Source organism: Schistocerca americana, chromosome X (assembly GCF_021461395.2).
Source record: "Schistocerca americana isolate TAMUIC-IGC-003095 chromosome X, iqSchAmer2.1, whole genome shotgun sequence".
Lineage (NCBI taxonomy): Eukaryota > Metazoa > Arthropoda > Insecta > Orthoptera > Acrididae > Schistocerca > Schistocerca americana.
In genome coordinates this window covers 640020619-640039494 of record NC_060130.1, presented here as the reverse complement: position 1 = coordinate 640039494, position 18876 = coordinate 640020619, and the positions used below count along the sequence as shown (strand labels likewise).

The 18876-nt window shown below is 38.0% G+C and overlaps 1 protein-coding gene across 3 annotated transcripts in view; it reads right to left on the bottom strand.

Annotated features, from left to right (window-relative positions):
• LOC124555776 (pre-mRNA-splicing factor 38B-like) overlaps positions 1-16797 on the bottom strand; it is a 91456-nt gene extending 74659 nt beyond the window's left edge. For all 3 annotated transcript variants that reach the window (XM_047129827.1, XM_047129826.1, XM_047129825.1), the window contains exon 1: positions 16623-16797. In XM_047129827.1, coding sequence (XP_046985783.1) covers positions 16623-16644 — 22 coding nt within the window. In that variant the 5' untranslated portion in view covers positions 16645-16797. The remainder of the gene's footprint in view (positions 1-16622) is intronic.
• Positions 16798-18876: the final 2079 nt, after the last annotated feature.

Below are 18876 nucleotides of genomic sequence, written 5' to 3'. Positions count from 1 at the left end.
ATTTATACGACATTCTGGAGGTAATGTAATGGAAAAACTGCCATGTGCATTTTCATACAGTTGTAACGAATATCTTATGTTATTTGACTATTTACTACTTGTAATTAAATTTTCAAGGACAAGGGACAGGCTTGGAAACCCCAAGTCAAACCTCGATAAATAATGATGCAATCAGCAACATGTAAATCACAAAGCGTCAGACCACAAGAGTAATGTACAATTACTCATCAGATGTGCTCTCAACATCAGATACTGCAGGTTGGTATTTGTCATACAGACATGGAAAACATAAACTGAAACTGGATGCAAATATTTCATGTAAATACATGTTTCTTTCCATTACATTACCTCTCAAATGTCATATAAATTAAATAATATGACCAGTGATGAAAAAAATAATGATTAAAAAATAAGTATTAGCAGAATTCGAAGTGTTGTCATGCCCACAGCCTTCTTATGAAGCATGAACACTAACCATCTGACCATAATGACTTCTTCACACAGTTACATCTATGTCATAATAAACGCATAAAACTTCTCTTTCCATTTTCTCAAACTTGCCAGAGTAGTGCACCTTACTACTTGCACATTATGTTGTTATAATGACCTATTACAGGTGTACAAAGATTGAAGTGAATCTGTGATCTCAACATTGCAGCCTCCTTTTGTTAGTAATTCAACCCTTGTAGTAAGGGTACATTATTCTGATAGGGCAGAAATAAAGTATAGGGTTCCCCAAGGCTCCAAATAAGTCCCGTATAAAATGCACATTTGGACATCAGCTGCTTTTTTTATTCGAAACCAAATATCGACTGGTTTCAGTCACAGATCATCTTCGTGGGTTAGGGTTACAACAGTTTAGGTCACAACATCAAATCTGTAATTACTTAAATAATGGCCACGTCTCATATTTAAAACATACCATGAATTCCAGTATAACACACAGGACTCTTAGAGATAAATACACTAATAACATGCGTAAACATGAACAGAAGTACTGCTCTGTTTATTACGTTATTAGTATGTTTGCGTTTCAAAGTCCTGTGTGTTGTACTGGAATTAATGACATGCTCTACATGTGAGATGTGGCCATTATTTAAGCAATGATACACGTGATGTTGTGGCTTAAACTGTTTTAACCCTAATCTGTGAAGATGATCTGTGACTGAAACTGGTAGATATTTGGCTTTTAAATAAAAAAAAAAACCAGCTGATGGTCTAACATGCATTTTATACATTACTTGATGGTTGTTAGTAGTCACCTTCCAAAAATGTCCAATATAAGCCCGCTGTTGTTCCTCGTCCATGTAAACAATCCTCCATTTAGATTAGATTAGGTTTCGTTCCATAGACCCAAAAAAAATGAGATGATTCTTGTGGGTGTGGAACATGTCAAAGTACAACATAAAAATATAAAACATTTGAATATAATAGTTACAACCCTGATTATGTGTCACGAGATAGTCAAAATAGGTTAAAACGATACAGTAAATTGGAACAGCTAATATTTACAGAATTAACACACTATCAGAATGAAACACTGTTTTACACTATTAATAAATTTATCATACACAGAATACCCAATCTTGACTGTTGTGACCAAGTGTTGTCAAAACTGAAATCTAACAGATATTTTTACTTAAGCTGGCTTAACAGTCTCTGTTAAGATATTAATCTACGGAGTAGGAGGAGTTGCCTATCAAAGTCTTTCAAACTCTGTTAAAACTGTGCTTTATCTGAAACCAAGTTTTTAATGGTTGCTGGCAATTTATTGAAAATGTGTGTTCCTGAATATTGGACCCCTTTTTGGACCAAGGTAAGTGATTTTACATCTTTATGTAGATTGTTCTTATTCCTAGTATCGATACTATGTATTGAGCTATTGGTTGGAAATAGAGATGTATTACTTGCAACAAATTTCATTAAGGAATAAATATACTGAGAAGCAGTGGTTAGAATATGAAGTTCATAAAACAGGTTTCTACAAGATGTTCTTGAATTTACACCAAAAATGATTCTTATCACATGCTTTTTCACCGTAAAAACTTTTGCTTGGTTTGATGAGTTGCCCCAGAATATGATCCCATATGACATAACAGAATGAAAGTAAGCAAAGTACTTAAGTTTTTTATATGGAAATACGGAAGCGTCCGATCCCACCCATCTGCTTTGACCCATGACGTCACAAATATGGAGGAAACAAAAACAAACACACACACTTTCCACAAGAAGCCTAATGACACTAACGGGCCAAGCGTGGGGAAATGGGGTGTTTTGGGTGGGGGGCAAACTAAATATAAACAAATTTAGACGCCTTGCGTAGCTACAACGTGTAAGTGAAGACAGCCATGCATGAATACCCACCCACCTCCCCGGGGGTCGTAACCCCTGCAACCCATAGAAGATAAAGATGCTTCAGTAGCTGATTGGTGTTTTTTGTCTTTAAAAAAAAAATCTCACGGGATAGAATGAACAGATCAGAAAGATAAATATAATAAAATAAAACAGAAATTCGAGGAAACAGATAATTAAAATAAGTAATAAGTGTTTTTAAATTAAAAAAAAAAATCTCACGAGATAGAACGAACAGATCAGAAAAGTAAATAAAATAAGATAAAACAGAACTGGAGACAGCCACACTCAAACCAAACTCCGCAACGTCATGACGTCACACACGACAACACCCTTACGTCACGGGTCAAAGCCGATGCGTTGGATCGGACGCTTCTGTCGACCCTTTTATATTTATATCTCCTACATCTGACATAATTCTCATGGCAAATACAGACTTGTTTAGGTGCTTAAGCAATTCTGTGGTATGCCCTTCCCAACTGAATTTATTACGGAGTTGTATTCCCAGAAATTTAACACTGTCAACCTCTTCGATCTGCATGTCTTCATATGTTATACTTATGATGGAAGGATATCTCTTAGACGTTCTGAACTGCATATAGTGGGTCTTCTCAAAGTTTAATGACAGTGAATTAGCTTCAAACTGCTTATTAATGTCAGTGAAAATTTGATCAGCAGCTATTTCTAAATCTGTACTTGACTTGCTACTTGTTGCAATGCTTATATCATCTGCAAACAAAACAAACTTAGCATCTGACAATTTAACAGATGAGAGGTTATTAATGTGCACAATAAAAAGCAATGGAACCACGATGGAACCTTGAGGAACACATGTAATTAATTCCCAGTCAAATGAAGACTAACTGCTTACTGCACAGGTATTTCGCAATGACACCCTTTGTTTCCTGTTAGATAGATAAGACACAAACCATTTCACAGCATTGCTGGTGACACCATAATACTCTAATTTACTTAAGAGAATGCTATGGTTCATGCAGTCAAAGGCTTTTGACAGGTCACAGAAAATGCCAGTAGCCTCTAATTTATTATCTAATGAATTAAGTAAATTCTCACTGTAAGTGTAAATAGCTTTCTCTATATCAGAACCCTTCAGAAATCATAACTTGGACAATATATTATTTGCAATCAGATGCTTAAGGAGACGCTTGAACACAACCTTTTCAAATATTTTTGAGAAAGCCGGCAAAAGTGAAATTGGTCGATAGTTTGATGGTATCTCTTTATCCGCCTTCTTGTAAAGAGGCTCAACTTCAGCATATTTTAGCCAGTCTGGAAATGTTCTGCTAAGAGATTGATTACAAAAATAACTTAAGAAAGAACTAAACTCGCATGAGCACTCCTTGATTAACTTTGTTGATATGTTATCATACCCACTGGAATACTTAGATTTCAAGGATTTTATGATGGATGCTCCTACTTTGGGAGATGCATGTGTCATTTCCATTTTACTGAAGTTATTTTTAAAGACCGGTCTCAGATACTCCATTGCACTGTTCACCGAACCAGGTACCCCCAAGCTGTCAGTAACAGAAATGAAGTACTTGTTTAACAGGCTTGCAACACTACATGTACTTCTTACCAAAGTCAACAAGCAGAATTAGTACTTTCTGCAGGTGACACTAGTATTGTGATCAATCCAAGTACATACACAACAACAACAAAAGGAATGGTAAACAATGTTCTTAAAAGTGTTATTCACTGGTATTCTGGGAATAGTATCCCCCTCAATTTTAAACAGACACAGCTTATTCAGATCTGCACATCTACGATACAAATACTACACTAACGATAAGTGTAACACATGGTGAGGAAATAAGAAACAGGGCGCAAAATTTGAAATTCTTAAGCATTCATATTGATGAGAATTTAAAGTGGAAAAAGTTAATTTTCAAACTCCTAAAACCACTTAGTTCAGCCACATTTTCACTTAAAATCATTCCAAACCTTGGGGAAAGACAAATCAGTAAGTTGACATATCTTGTAAAGTTTCATTCCATAATGTCATAGGGACTAACATTCTGTGGTAACTCATCTTTAAGAAAGAAAGTTTTCATTGCTTAAAAATGTTCTTTAATAATAATATGTCGTGCTTACTGACTATCATAAATAATCTATTGCTGTCCAGAAAGAACAATGATAGATGTAATTACAATACTAGAAGAAAAAATAATGTTTATTACTCCACATTAAGGTTGTCCATAGAACATAATGAGGTGTGCAATGTTGCAACCAAAATTTTTGATCACTTACACAGTGATATAAAATGCCTTACAGACAGCACAGTAAAAGCTGAAAATAAACTGATAAAGTCTCTCCCTGACAACTCCTCCTATTCTGCAGAAGAATTTCTACTGCTGTAATGTGTACAGGGTAGTTGGTAGCAATTACTAACTCACATCTGTATGTCCCTCTGTCTCCTTTTTCTAATTAAAAAATGAAGAAACAACCACTTGTAAATGATGAGCATTTAGACATATTTACAAAATTATTTGTGATGTCAATATAACATTACTTATGCTACATCATTATGATTTATCATGAAAATGATACATGAAATAAGAAACCTACTAACTAGGTAAATTCTTATTTTGCAAGCAGCCCTATAGTACATTGCTGAGGGTATCTGGCACTAGTATTATGTATGATCCACCCACATGTCAGATCAGGATGCTACACTCTGGCACACTTTGTCTAAGATTTCCAAACAAGCATGTTTCTTCTACACACCGCATGTATACTGTACTAAAACTTGTGTTCAATGAGGAACGGGAGTCAGAACTTTGGCAAAGAGTCGAAAGTTCCATAAACCTTATCTTACTGCCAGTGGGTCTCATTTCCTAGACCTCTATACATCCACAGCAGTGACTGTACAGATGCAAAGTAGCTGAAAGTGAAATGAAGTGATATGATGCATTTAACCTTCTTAGCATACACATAATGAAATTTCACTTCCATAACCGCTATAAACATGACTCTGCATAAGTCAGCAGGCTTTACCAACATGAACAAGTATACCTGCTGAATTCTTCCATGTGTGAAATGTTTGATAACATCCTTTATGTTTACAGCCTACAGACAAAATTCTGCTATAAACTATATGTTTATAGTTCATTCCATGAACCTGTTCCTAGTCTTTCATTTGACTCCTGTCACTTCCGTATCACAAATACTGTACCCCAATTAAAATTATTCTGTGACAGACATCTCGTAGTGGTGGGGAGCAATGTTGCTGTCATGCAGCTAGACATGCCTCACAAGGTGCTGCATGTAACCTACAAAACAGGCAACATAGCGAGCATGTGGTACTCAAGAAAGAATTACGATTGGATGATAGTTTGGTGGTTGTCCCCTACCAATTGACTCTGTGAAACATCAATCACAATGTATATGTATATTTCTAATCTGAAATACATTTAGGAATCTGTCATCCCCCCTTCTCTTTATGTATATCAAAATACTAAGCATAATGCATGATAATAATGTTCTTCTCTATTTCATTTCCCATGTGTGCACCGTCCAGTCATATTATTAGATCCAAGAGGCACACTGTGCATATAGCGGATGAAATAAGGTGTGTCTCAACATTTTATTCTGCATCCAATAATTATGACGTTTATTGCTCACTAAAGTATAAATTTATCCCAGTTGGAGGGAGGAAAGTAACTGTATACTGAGTGTGAGAGTCCAGGGTTTTTGAAGCACTGAAAATTTTAAATCTTCACAGCAAATGGTCAAGGGAGAAAATTATTGTGCCACAAATTCATGTTATTAAAGACAAAGAGCACATGCAAAGATTAGTGAGAGTTGACTGGTGAACAATATTTCATAGAAGATTGTTTAACCTAGTGCTTCAACAGCAATTACCTCTGAATTGTGTCAATGCCCATTAGGGTTCATCAACAAGTTGCGCAATAACCTCAACAACAGAAAGTCAGGGGAATTTGTTTACCTGATGATTCCTTGTTTGTATGAACAGTGCGTTAACGGTGGCTGCATAATGCCACACTGGTGGTTAGATATGTACAATACAGCCTGATGATGCACAGCAACAACATACAGAGAAGACTTCTAGGTACTCTCTTGGTCCCTTGACATCAACAGCAAGTAAACTTAACTGATTATGGTAACTCTCCATCCCTGGATGTGCCTTGCACTTCTACTGTCTTCCCTAGTGGTATGACATATCGCATAGTGGTAATGCTGTACTACAAAATTATCGAAGCATGGTTGGTATAACATTAGTGGAAGTTCAATGTGCTTCAATGGCATCCAAATTCCAAGGGTCTTACCATTATGAAGTTCCTCTGGCATCACTTCACAACAAATGTAACTTCTTAAATATTTTAACAAATTTTTAAGTGTCTTGTAGTTTATCTGGTCTCAAGGCACTACAAATTGAGCTACCGAGTTCCAATTCTTGTTTATGTTCCTGATTACCTCTCAATGTCTCCACTACAGGGCGAGAGGTTATCTTCACTCATTCCATTAGTTTAGTTATAACAACTATCAGACATCATTATGGCAAGTTTCATTAATGTGACAGTGTCTATTTTGGGACATGGTTTAATTATGAAATACACAACTCAGCTTGTTATGCTACTGAATGTTTGTTTACTACTACTTTTCAGAAGTGTTACAGGTGGAAAATACAATAGCTGGGTGTATGATGGAGGGAAAATAAGGTTTAATCTACAGTTTAATTTTCTACACATTCTGTGGATCATATTTGTGATGCAACAAAATTCTATCAACATAAACCAACATGTTATCAAGTACCATGCTGATCCAGAATAGTGTGTCTGGTGAATAAGGAAGAGTTAAGATAGCAACCACTGCTTAATGAGTATTGATTAGTGGCATGTACCGAAATTGGCAAGAAATGGGTGCTTGATTGCATCTAGAAGGCTTAGAAGCTTAAGACTGTAGCTTCAACTAGCAATAAAAAAATTAAAATAATGTTTGGTGAACAATTTTGGAGCCAAGTTGAAGAAATGCGCACTGTGATTCAGTTGGTTCAATGTTTCACATTTTTATTCCTCATGAAAACCACACATTGGATGTTGTACCACCATGCAGCGAGACCTACAGAGGTGGTGGTTCAGATTGCTGTACACACCAGTACCTCTAATACCCAGCAGCACGTCCTCTTGCATTGATGCATGCGCGTATTCGTCGTGGCATATTATCCACAAGTTCATCAATGCACTGTTGGTTCAGATTGTCCCACTCCTCACACGGCGATTCGGTGTAGATCCCTCAGAGTCATTCGTGGGTCATGTCGTCCATAAACAGCCCTTTTCAGTTTACCCCAGGCATGTTGGATAGGGTTCACGTCTGGAGAACATGCTGGCCACTCTAGTTGAGCGATGTCATCGTCCTGAAGAAAGTCATTCACAACATGTGCATGATGGGGGCGCAAATTGTCGTCCATGAACACGAATGAATCGCCAATATGCTGCCAATATGGTTGCACTATGGGTTGGAAGATCGCATTCATGCATCATACAATTGTTACGGTGCCTACCAAGCCACCAGCAACCTACGTCGGCCACACATAATGCCACCCCAAAACAGCAGGGAACCTCCACCTTGCTGCACTCGCTGGACAGTGTGTCTAAGGCGTTCAGCCTGACCGGGTTGCCTCCAAACACGTCTCCGATGACTGTCTGGTTGAAGGCATATGCGACACTCATCGGTGAAGAGAATGTAATGCCAATCCTGAGCGGTCAATTTGGCGTGTTGTTGCGCCCACCTGTACCGTGCTGCACGATGTCTTGGTTGGAAAGACGGATCTCGCCATGGATGTTGAGAGTCAAGTTGCGCATCATGCAGCCTATTGCGCACAGTTTGAGATGTAGCACAACGTCCTGTGCCTGCACGAAAAGCATTATTCAACATGGTGGCATTGCTGTGAGGGTTCCTCCGAGCCATAATCCGTAGACAGCGGTCATCAACTGCAGAAGCCCTTGGGTGGCCTGAGCAAGGTGCCTGTCTTTCTTTATCTCCTCCATGTCCGAACAACATTGCTTTGATTCACTCCGAGACGCCTGGACACTTCCGTTGTTGAGAGCCCTTCCTGGCACAAAGTAACAATGTGGACACGATCGAACCACGGAATTGGCTGTCGAGGCATGGTTGAACTACAGACAACACGGGCTGTGTACCTCCTTCCTGGTGGAATGACTGGAATTGATTGGCTGTCAGACCCCCTCCATCTAAGAGGCGCTGCTCATGCACAGTTTTTTACATCTTTGGGTGGGTTTAGTGACATCTCTGAACAGTCAAAGGGACTGCGTCTATGATACAATATCCACAGTCAATGTCTATCTTCAGGAGTTCTGGGAACCAGGGTGATGCAAAACTTTTTTTGACGTGTGTATATTCAAATACATGTTTATATATTTGAGCTATTTATTTTCACTGTATTTTGATAACATTTCCTACATCATAATCAAATGATCCTTGGATTAATATGTACCTCCAAAAATTTGGAAGATTCCACCCTAGGCACATTGTACTATATTAATTGTTTGTATTAATCAATTTGTTGCACATAACTGTACTCCCACCAAACACACTTCCCCTGTTTCCATTCTCTCAAAAGCATGAGGGAATCCATTTGAAGAGAACCACTCGATACTCCCTTGAAAATTTTACTAACAAGTTCTTCTGTTGCTGTTTCTCTACCAAAATTTATTATAATACATAGTGAGGCAAATAAGATACCCCATAACTGTACCATGTGGAACTACGCTCATTATTTCCCTCCACCCGTCAAAGCATTACGTTTTTTCCAAAGTTTTTGTCATTTATCATCAAAACCAGTTACTTGTAATGCCACAAGATCTGTAAAATGTAAGCATATCTACATTAGTACTTTAATCTTCACAGTAAAATGATTTGGACTGATCACAACACCAGTTGATATTTTCTCATCTGTGGTTGGCATCATCTGGTAAATAAATGCGCAAATGCACTTTCAGTCTAGCAACTATGATTATTTAGATCTTCTTTGTCACATTTCTTACAAACATGTCCAGCAATGGCATTTCTAATGCATATGGTGTAATCTTTTGGATTGGTGACAAAAGAAAAGTTTGAGTCTACAGTAATCTCAGGAAAGTATTGGGGAGGAATGCAACAAAAGAACAGAATATTACTCATTAAAAGATGTACCATGCTGTGAAAATTTGATTTTGAGGAAGGACTAAATATTGCATTAGAAAATTTTCAGTCCCACATGAATTGACAGATGAATACAAAGTAGGATTGTGAAGTATTCATAATATATAGCTTTGATATGAATATATAAATGCAATTAGGATTAGACGAAGCCACATCACTGCAAATGGTCTATCTTATTGCAATAATTTAAGTAAGAATAAATTTGTGGTAAACGAATTTCACAAAATGCTTCAACCGTATGCAATGTGTATCTTTGGAATGGAAACCAGTAATAGATTTACTGTTATAAAAAATAACCATTTTTACCTTCAAAGTAGTCCAATATCCTCATGTGAAATTAAGCTTCTCCAAGTACCAGTGAAACTGTCTTATAACAACATCAGAGACAGTGCTTCATAGTCAACAGAGCCAACACAAATTAAAGAGCAACAGGCTGGTCAACACAACATTCGAGAAAAGTCCACAACAAAGACTGCATAGCAATAGCAACAGCATAATGTAAACAAATGGCCACATAAAGGAGATTGAAGTAGATAAATTTTAACCATAAACAACAAATGAAATGCACAGGTTAAACAAAACTAAATTAAAGTGGGGCCATGAAAATGGGCACCAGTAAATACTATCAGCGCAACATGGGGAAATGTAGTGATAATGGCAAATATAAAAACATAGCACACATGAACTAGAATTACCATTTCATTGTACCTCCAAAATATGACAGCAATTATGTCAAAACTGGTAGAAAAGAAAGACTCTACATTATCATGAAATCTGGGCTGTGACATAAGCAACTAAAAAAATTCTGTTCATTGAAAGTGTTGAACAGACATATGATTTCACTCAAAATTTACATGTAAGCCACCACTAAACAGGTACACACACTTTCCAACATGTTTTGTTTATCAGATAAATTGTTTTTAGGTGGGGGTGAGGGATGGGTGGAACAGCATCAAAAATTCTGGTTTAGTCAAGAATCCCACCGAATTTATGCATATTTCTATAAAACAAAAGACATGGATATTCACTGAGCGGATTAGAACCAGGACCAGCACACCTACCCATTCCCAAAGTAATCGCTTTAAGGTGTGAACAACAACAGATGGCTCAAAGCTCATGGATAGACAAGTTGGGAAAGCGGAACTCACTCTGTGTGTGTGTGTGTGTGTGTGTGTGTGTGTGTGTGTGTGGAGGGGGGGGGGGGAGGGGGGCAACATGCACGCTACCCTGCCAGGAATCAAGGGCAAGCTGCAAACTCATATAGTGGTTACACCATATACTTGCCAAGGCACTGCTGGCCAACACTGACAACAAAAATAGCAATAGTGTATCAAGCACGAACACCCCAGAGACTGAATTGGCAAGCTCCCCGGGTCTATGGAGGCGTCGTATCCCACCCGTTGGCTTTGACCCATGATGTAAGGGTGTTGTGTTGTGTGACGTCATGACGATGCGGAGTTTAGTTTCAGTGTGTTGTGTTTGTAGATGTCGTCTTGTTGCGGTTGGTGTAGTGCTCTGGTGCTGTGTGTTCATATGGGTGTCGGTGCTTGAAGTGTGCATTTATCGGTCGTGACTGTTATAGGAAAATGGAAATTAGTTTCATTGAGTTACGGATTAAGTTTCCGTTGCGGTGTCGTTTGATGTTAGTGGTTTGATGTTTGTCGTGCAGTAAGTCATTTAATTCAATTTGCGGTTTCTTGTGTTAGGTATGGATAAGACTTCTAAGTTTAATAGTGCGTGGGCTGAAATGGGGGACGATATGTTGTCCGTCATTAAGTTTCTGGAACTTTTCGGGCTTGTAACGGAGATAGTAAAATGTGGTGTATGCAAGTAGAATATGCGAGTTGGGGATCAGTGTGTAGCGCAGGAACTTTTTTATGGTAGGTAGTCACTTTTTTGGATCTATTGTACGCGTGTTATGGTGTTAGGTGGGGTTTTTATGTGTTGTTGGGTCGGTGTTATTTATTGCATGTGTTGGTGGTTGATGTTTTGGTATTGGCACTTGTGGTTGATTTATGTATCTTAGGGGAAGTACTCGATTGTAATTTTTACGGTGTCGTCAGTTGTATTTGAGCTGTAGAGGTCATGGGAAGTAACTGATTCCAATTTGTCGTCGTAACTATGTGTGTTTTGGTACCGTGAGCTGTTGTTGACCTATATAGATCAAGGGAAGTGTTCGATTCCAATGTGGCTGTGTGTGTTTTGGTATCGTGAGTTGCTTTTGACATAAATAGGTAAAGGGAAGTGTCCGATTCCAATGTGTCATCGTAGCTGTGTGTGTTTTGGTATCATGAGCTGCTGTTGACCTATATAGGACAGGGGAAGCATCAGATTCCAATTTTGTTTTTTTTTTTAGATGTTGGTTTTGTGGTATCGATAGTTGCGGTGTGATTATAATTTTTGGAGTAGTTGGTTTTCATTTTGTGGTATTGACAACTGCGGTTGAGCTATGTAGGTGAAGGAAAGTGACTGATTCCTGTCGACACTGTAAGTGTAGCAGAATTAGGGGATTTAGTGGTGTTTTTATGTCGTCATTTTTTGTGGTTTGGGATTTTTGGTGTGTTTATATTTAGTTTGTCCCCATCCAAAAAACCCCAATTTCCCATGCTGGTCCCGTTAGTTTGATTATATTTTGGAGAGAGATGTGTTTGTTGGTTTTGTATGTATTTTTGTGTTTGTTGTCATTTACGTAATGACGTCATAGGCACCATATTGGAGACGTTGACAAGGGTCGTTTCCGCCATATTGGTGACATCATGGGTCAAAGCAGACGGGTGGAATTGGACACTTCTGTAATCCCAGCTCCACCTGTCATCTCAAGGTGTCAAGTCTTGTCACACTGTCAAATCACTGTATCATGGTCAGTTCTACACAACAGATCTGATCATCTGCTCTGATAAAGATGGCAATGAACAGAGTGAAAGTGTTTTTAAATGCAAACAACAACAGAACCAACACCATAGGGCAATTCCTCCATCTCATGGCCTGGCAAATATATTTAAAAAATTAAGAACTCGGACCAGTGGCTCACACCTCTCACAAAAAAAGGAAACATATGCAATACACTGGACACCATAATTATGAAGCAGTCCAAAGGTAGACATCATAGCTGGGATAGGGCTGCTGTAAAATCAAGAAAACTGGGTAAAGTTCTTGGAACAGAGGGTCCATGCAGCCAAAGCAACCTTAGCAATTAAATGTATTGTCACAAACAACAATATATATAACTTAAAACTAAGTCCATAGACTTTTCACAGAAAGTTCAAAATAAAAACCCAGAAAGTGTAGTTAAAGTAACTGTATTCCCTTTAGAGAATCATACACTAAATGGTTTGTAATTACAAGGAAAACTACAATCTTCTGGCTGAATACTTAAGAACATACTTACACAAGATCCATCAGAGGAGGATTTGGACAATGGGTCCACTACTACCCACCATGGAAGAAGTTAGTCAAATCACAAAACAAGGCAACAACTAAGCTATGGAAGCACTGTGATGGGACAACATGGTGATAAAGTTCATTAAAATTATTCAGAAATTTGAAAACCAGAACATTTACCACCTGACTGTACCTAAGCCATAATCCATCCCCATCACATGTAGCATTTAATATGATGGACAATAATGAGCATCCCCATTCCCTCATTACCGAATAAGATCCAAAGGCCTTGCTAATGAGGAGAAGAACCAACTGAAATTTTTTTTGGAATATCAGAGGTGCTTCATGAATAGATTAGCTGAGTCTTAAAACAATACTACTTTACTCTGGAAACATAAGCAGCTGTTGAGTTTAGAATGGCTTACAATTATGTGGAGCAACAAACTCTTTGTCAAAACATTCAGCAATTAGGAGTAGACAACACACCACTCAAAATCATTATATACACTCCAAAGTAAAAGTTAACACACAGAACTGTGATGGTTTTGAGACTCAAACATGGCTCAGACAAGGTGATGGGCTTTCATCATTTCAACTGTGTTTATGAAAATGTGGTGACAAACTGGAAACGTGAACTAGTCAGAGGAATGTATCTGAATCGTAAGAAATGGGATTTATGGCCAACACAGCGCTAACTGTACACTATCTCTGTGAATAGAAAGAACCTAATTCAGTGAAAAAAAAAGCCCTCCCTACGCCAGTTAATAAATTGGAACTATGAACTGACACAAAATACCAAAAAGTACATGTATCTTCTGACATGTAGCTGAACACCATATAACAGATATCCACCCTAGAGCCTTGAATGCCATGGAAAGCATCACTGAACAGAACTGAAGAACACTGATGACATTACAATTCATAGGTGGGTAAGTTCGTCCACTTTCTAGTGAAACAAAGATCTCTGTACAACCTAGCTGACAGAAACTGTAAAGGATATAAAGGAGATGGGAGGAGGGGTCAACATATTTTTAGTAACAGGGAGATTTCATGCATGCATACTTTTTAGAAACTACCAATGAAGAAAGCAACAGCACCAGTAGAACTGTGAAAATACTGGGCAAAAATCAAAGATCAGTGCTTGAATAGACTTTGTACCCAGTTAAGATACCACGGGAGGAAAACAAAAGAAAGGGAGGAAAAAAAAAAATCTGCAGACTATAGCGAGATACAAACGTTTATGCTATATACACTCTAGCAGTGGCTTTAAGAGCATTAAGCACACTTCACATTAACACAAAGTAAGAAGGGAAAAACTTAAGTATACCATTATTGCAAGGAAAAGGTGGAAGAGCAAAAATAGCAGCAGCATGAGCATCGACAAAAACAACTCTAGTATCATGGAAATATGTTCAAGAAATATGGACAGTAGAAAACCCATGTACGTACAATGGATCAGGATTTCTTATACTGATGGGTCCAAATAAAAACTATCATCATTCATGTAAACAATTTCCCTTTAAAAACTTTATCACGTATTGACACCATAAAAGTAGAAGGGGAAATGAGTAACCACAAATAATAGCCGGGTTGCCCAATAACTGTATTACAAAAGATAAAGTTTTTATGAAGAACATTAATTTAATATATTCCTCAAATCTGAGGATAAAGCAGAGCGTGGGAAGTGCACATATATCTAAACAGTTGCAAGGAGGAAACTATTCCAAGGTAAAGGGACAATTCCTTAGCTGTAAATTGTGCAGTAGCTGCAACAGAGAGAACATTCCGTGGGGAATGTATCAGTGTTAGTTGTGATAACTGAGCATCAGCTTTTCAACCAGTCATTTACTATAAAATTCAACAAGTTGACAGATGAAAGCTGCCTGTAATAACTGCCAAAACTTGAGTAGTTCCATGTGTAGCACAACATACTTATGCATCCCAAATAACTTTTACTCAGTCATCATATAGTTACACATGAATTTCCAAAAAATGGTTCAAACGGCTCTGAGCACTATGGGACTCAGCTGCTGAGGTCATAAGTCCCCTAGAACTTAGAACTACTTAAATCTAACTAACCTAAGGACATCACACACATCCATGCCCGAGGCAGGATTCGAACCTGCGACCGTAGCGGTCGCGCGGTTCCAGACTGTAGCGCCTAGAAGCGCTCGGCCACACCGGCCGGCATGAATTTCCATACACAGCGTTTGCACATGACAGTAAAATGCTAGAATTTGGTAGAAGTTTTTTTTTATATTATTAATAATTACAGCAAAAAGTCAATAAATAGAGCATATAATGCCTTACAACAACTTATGACAGGTAAAACAGGAAACTTATTAATTGTACCATTGTGAAAAATTGTTGACTTACGGATGAAATAACAGCCACAATAATCGGCTCACTACTTAAATGTTTTATACTTTTTTGGCAGACAAAACGAGATAATGAAAATATTACTGGAAAATGAAGACTGACAGGGCATGACCTTTGTTGAAAATAGAGTTCTAGATACTTCTGCTCAAATACTTTCAACATGTGGCAGAGTTGTTGCAAACTTTCCTGCATTAACAAAAAAAGACAGTTCATAGATAGAACTGCAGACTTGTATACCATATCAAGCTTTACAAGACAATGGCGAAGATATTTAGTGCGGGTCAATAAACATGTTTCTTTTTTTTTTTCTTTGGAAAATATTAAGCACAAATATAATACAACAACACCAAATTTTAACGATGATATACTGTTTTAAATGTAACGGTTATGTTGGAGAGCGGGAGCTTAAGACATAAACGCAATTCTCTTTTATAGCTCCTAAGCATAAATTTATGGGTAGTATCACAACTGTTCATAACTACAGGCCACCAGGCAGTGAAAGCTTCTTGTAACAACTATATTATAACGCAATAAGTATGTCGCTCCAACTCGGCAATCGTCTATCGGTCACTCGTGTTTCACATCAACCGCCGCCGCCGCCCCCCCCCCCCCCCCCAAATGGCAAGCAATACGTCACCAACTGCCCGCCGCCCTACAGTCAGCCTATTCGTATGTCGCACGCAAACCCGCCAGTCATCTATCGGCCACTTCGTGCTTCACATCAACCGCCCCCGCCCCCCCTCTCTGTCACTCTCTCTGTCTCTCTCTCGCTAGCCAAATACGCGAGAGCAAACAGCGTATTTCGCACGTAAACGGTAACCAAGGCAACTACGCCTTCAGCTGAGATGATATCCATTTCATGATGAAATGCGTACTCTCCTGTCACCATGTAATGACCTATGGGAACGAAACTTTTTATGTATGGCGTGATAATACTAATGTGAGCAATTATGTTTCACTCGAAAATTACAGGGAATAGAAATTCGGATATCCAGTAACACAAGAAACGTTGGTCTGCTGAATGTCCAATTGTGATGCGCTTCGTAGCTTCATAATTTAAAAGCGGCTAACAAGTGGTGTTAATTCTTCGTAAAGCTGGAGAGGTAGTGTTTATATATTAAAATAATACTTAGCGAATACTTGGCAATGAGCATTTTCTTTCACTATAACACAACACTGGGGCATTTGGGTAACGTTACAAAATTTCTTACACATCAATAGACACCTGCACACATCATAATCCTAGCATCTTCAATATACATACAGGTATAAAGTATCGCATACAGGATGAGTAAAACACATACCATCGTATTTTTCCATTACCATTTACGTCCGATTTGTCTCACACTCCACTCTAATTTGTCACATAGAACCATTAAATATTTATATTTATCTATTTTTTTTTAGGGTACTACCCTATTTTGAGTTTCTCTAACGAATTTAAAACATACACATCCATCAATCAAGGACCACTACAAAACTGCGTCAAGGTATCCAAAGAATACAAAACGAAAGAATACTCGTTAAATTCTATTCTCTTGGGAACTTCACGAACACAAAGTCCACAAAAGGGTAGCGCATGAGACAGAACCCAAACACTCGGAAAAATGAACTAAGGCCACCACCACACATGGTGACAACAATGTTTACTGTTACCCAGAATCTCAGACGAAGCGACAGACAAAACGACTGATTGTCATGTTGCCCCATTATTAAAGAGATATCGCAAGCATTGTTTATGAAAGAGGTGAACTGTTTACGGTTAAGTATATTATTGAGCAAGAAAACAATTAGCATGTTGTGAATGTCTGTATTTATACATGACTACATTACACATTAGGAATTACTTCGGCGCTAGTACAGGCACGTATAAAAGTCAGTGAATGACAAAGAGACGCAACGAATCCTGTCGCATTCATACGGAGCAGGCAACCTACCAATTTTCTAATAATCATTTCTGTCTATCGTTTAACTGTTTCACGAAATGATGTTGGACGGGTCAAATACGTTCCTGTGCATGACAAGCACGCAACGTCCGCATATGAACTACTTCACTACGTGAATTTGTCTTACTTTTAACACACACTTACACAGGAAGATATAATGCCTCAGTTCAACATTACTTTCTGCAGAAAACGTCCCTACTCTTTCCTTGCTACGTTATCTCCAGCAAATTGCTCTGCATATGAATGTTCGTGAAACAGATTACCTATGAAAACAATGACAGAAACATTCTCACGTGAATGCACACAAATTGCTCTGTGTTACATTTACTTTTGGGTCTAAAATCAAATGTCTAACAACTATGTCATTTATGCAACACAAACAAATTACTAAAGGAACTATATATAAGAAAAACGATGTAGGGTATTTTAAATTTTCGTTTGACTCACAGTGTATTATCTACTATAGAACATTTTGCGAAGTATGAGGTCATCAAAGGTGTTGCCATTAATTGGTAATTAAGGTACCATAAATCATGGCAATTTATCTGAAACATTACGATATAACATGAATCCAAATATTCCTGGTAGTTGAATTCCTGGTAGTTGAGGGCTTGCCATTTAGAGAGAAGTAATAGAAGAAGACACAAAGTTTGTAGAATTTAACGTCCTGCCAACTACATCGCCGTTAGAAATGGAATATAAGTTTGGATAGTGCGATGATGAGGAAGGAAATTGGCAATGTCTGTTTCGAAGGCACACACCTTGATCAATTTAAGCAAACCGCATAAAACCTATGTCACAACAGCTGTTTGGGAGTTTAATCTGCACTCCTTTATAATACGAGTCTAGTGTGCTAACCAGCAAGCCACATCACTTAATAACAATAGGAGAATATCATCGCTCTACTGGTATTTATATGACATAGCTGAAACTTCTCTCGCACTTTGTGGTCAGCGAGCCTGGAATAACAATTTCTCTGCTATGCATCAAGGCACTGCTGAACAAAAGGGCCAACAATGGTATAGCTCCAAGCTAACTGTAAGAGCACATCTCTCGTTGATAACGGAGACTGTGGGTTGACGATGCAATCGACTGCGAAATTTTGGACTGGTCGTTTCGTTACTTCATAGCTGTTGGAGAAAGAAAAACATTCTAACGACTAGCTCAATAAGTACTAGCAGAACGCTTATTTAACAACAACGTAGTACAAAAATTAATTGCCTACTACCTGCTGACCATCTGCTGACATCTCAATATTAGAAAATAACTAAGTTTTAAGGAAATTGAGCAAAAATCAGCATTATGGTAATCAAATGAGCTAAGATGTCTGCTGGTAGTATTTAACAGTTATTCAAGTGGTGTATCTAAACATGATAAACGCAAAGAAATGTACTGCGTATGTAAAAATATAGGTGTAGAAGACTGTAAGTATTGCGCTATTTGTGACTTAAGAGCAAAAGAGAAGACAAAATGCGGAAAAGCTTTCAGGAATTAAATTCGAGTATAGACATGGCCGATGTTTGAATGATGAAATCGAGTGATGTGCTCATTAAAAACCGAAATGAAGAAATCATTGAAAAAATTTCGCATTTGGAATGTATCACAGCTATGC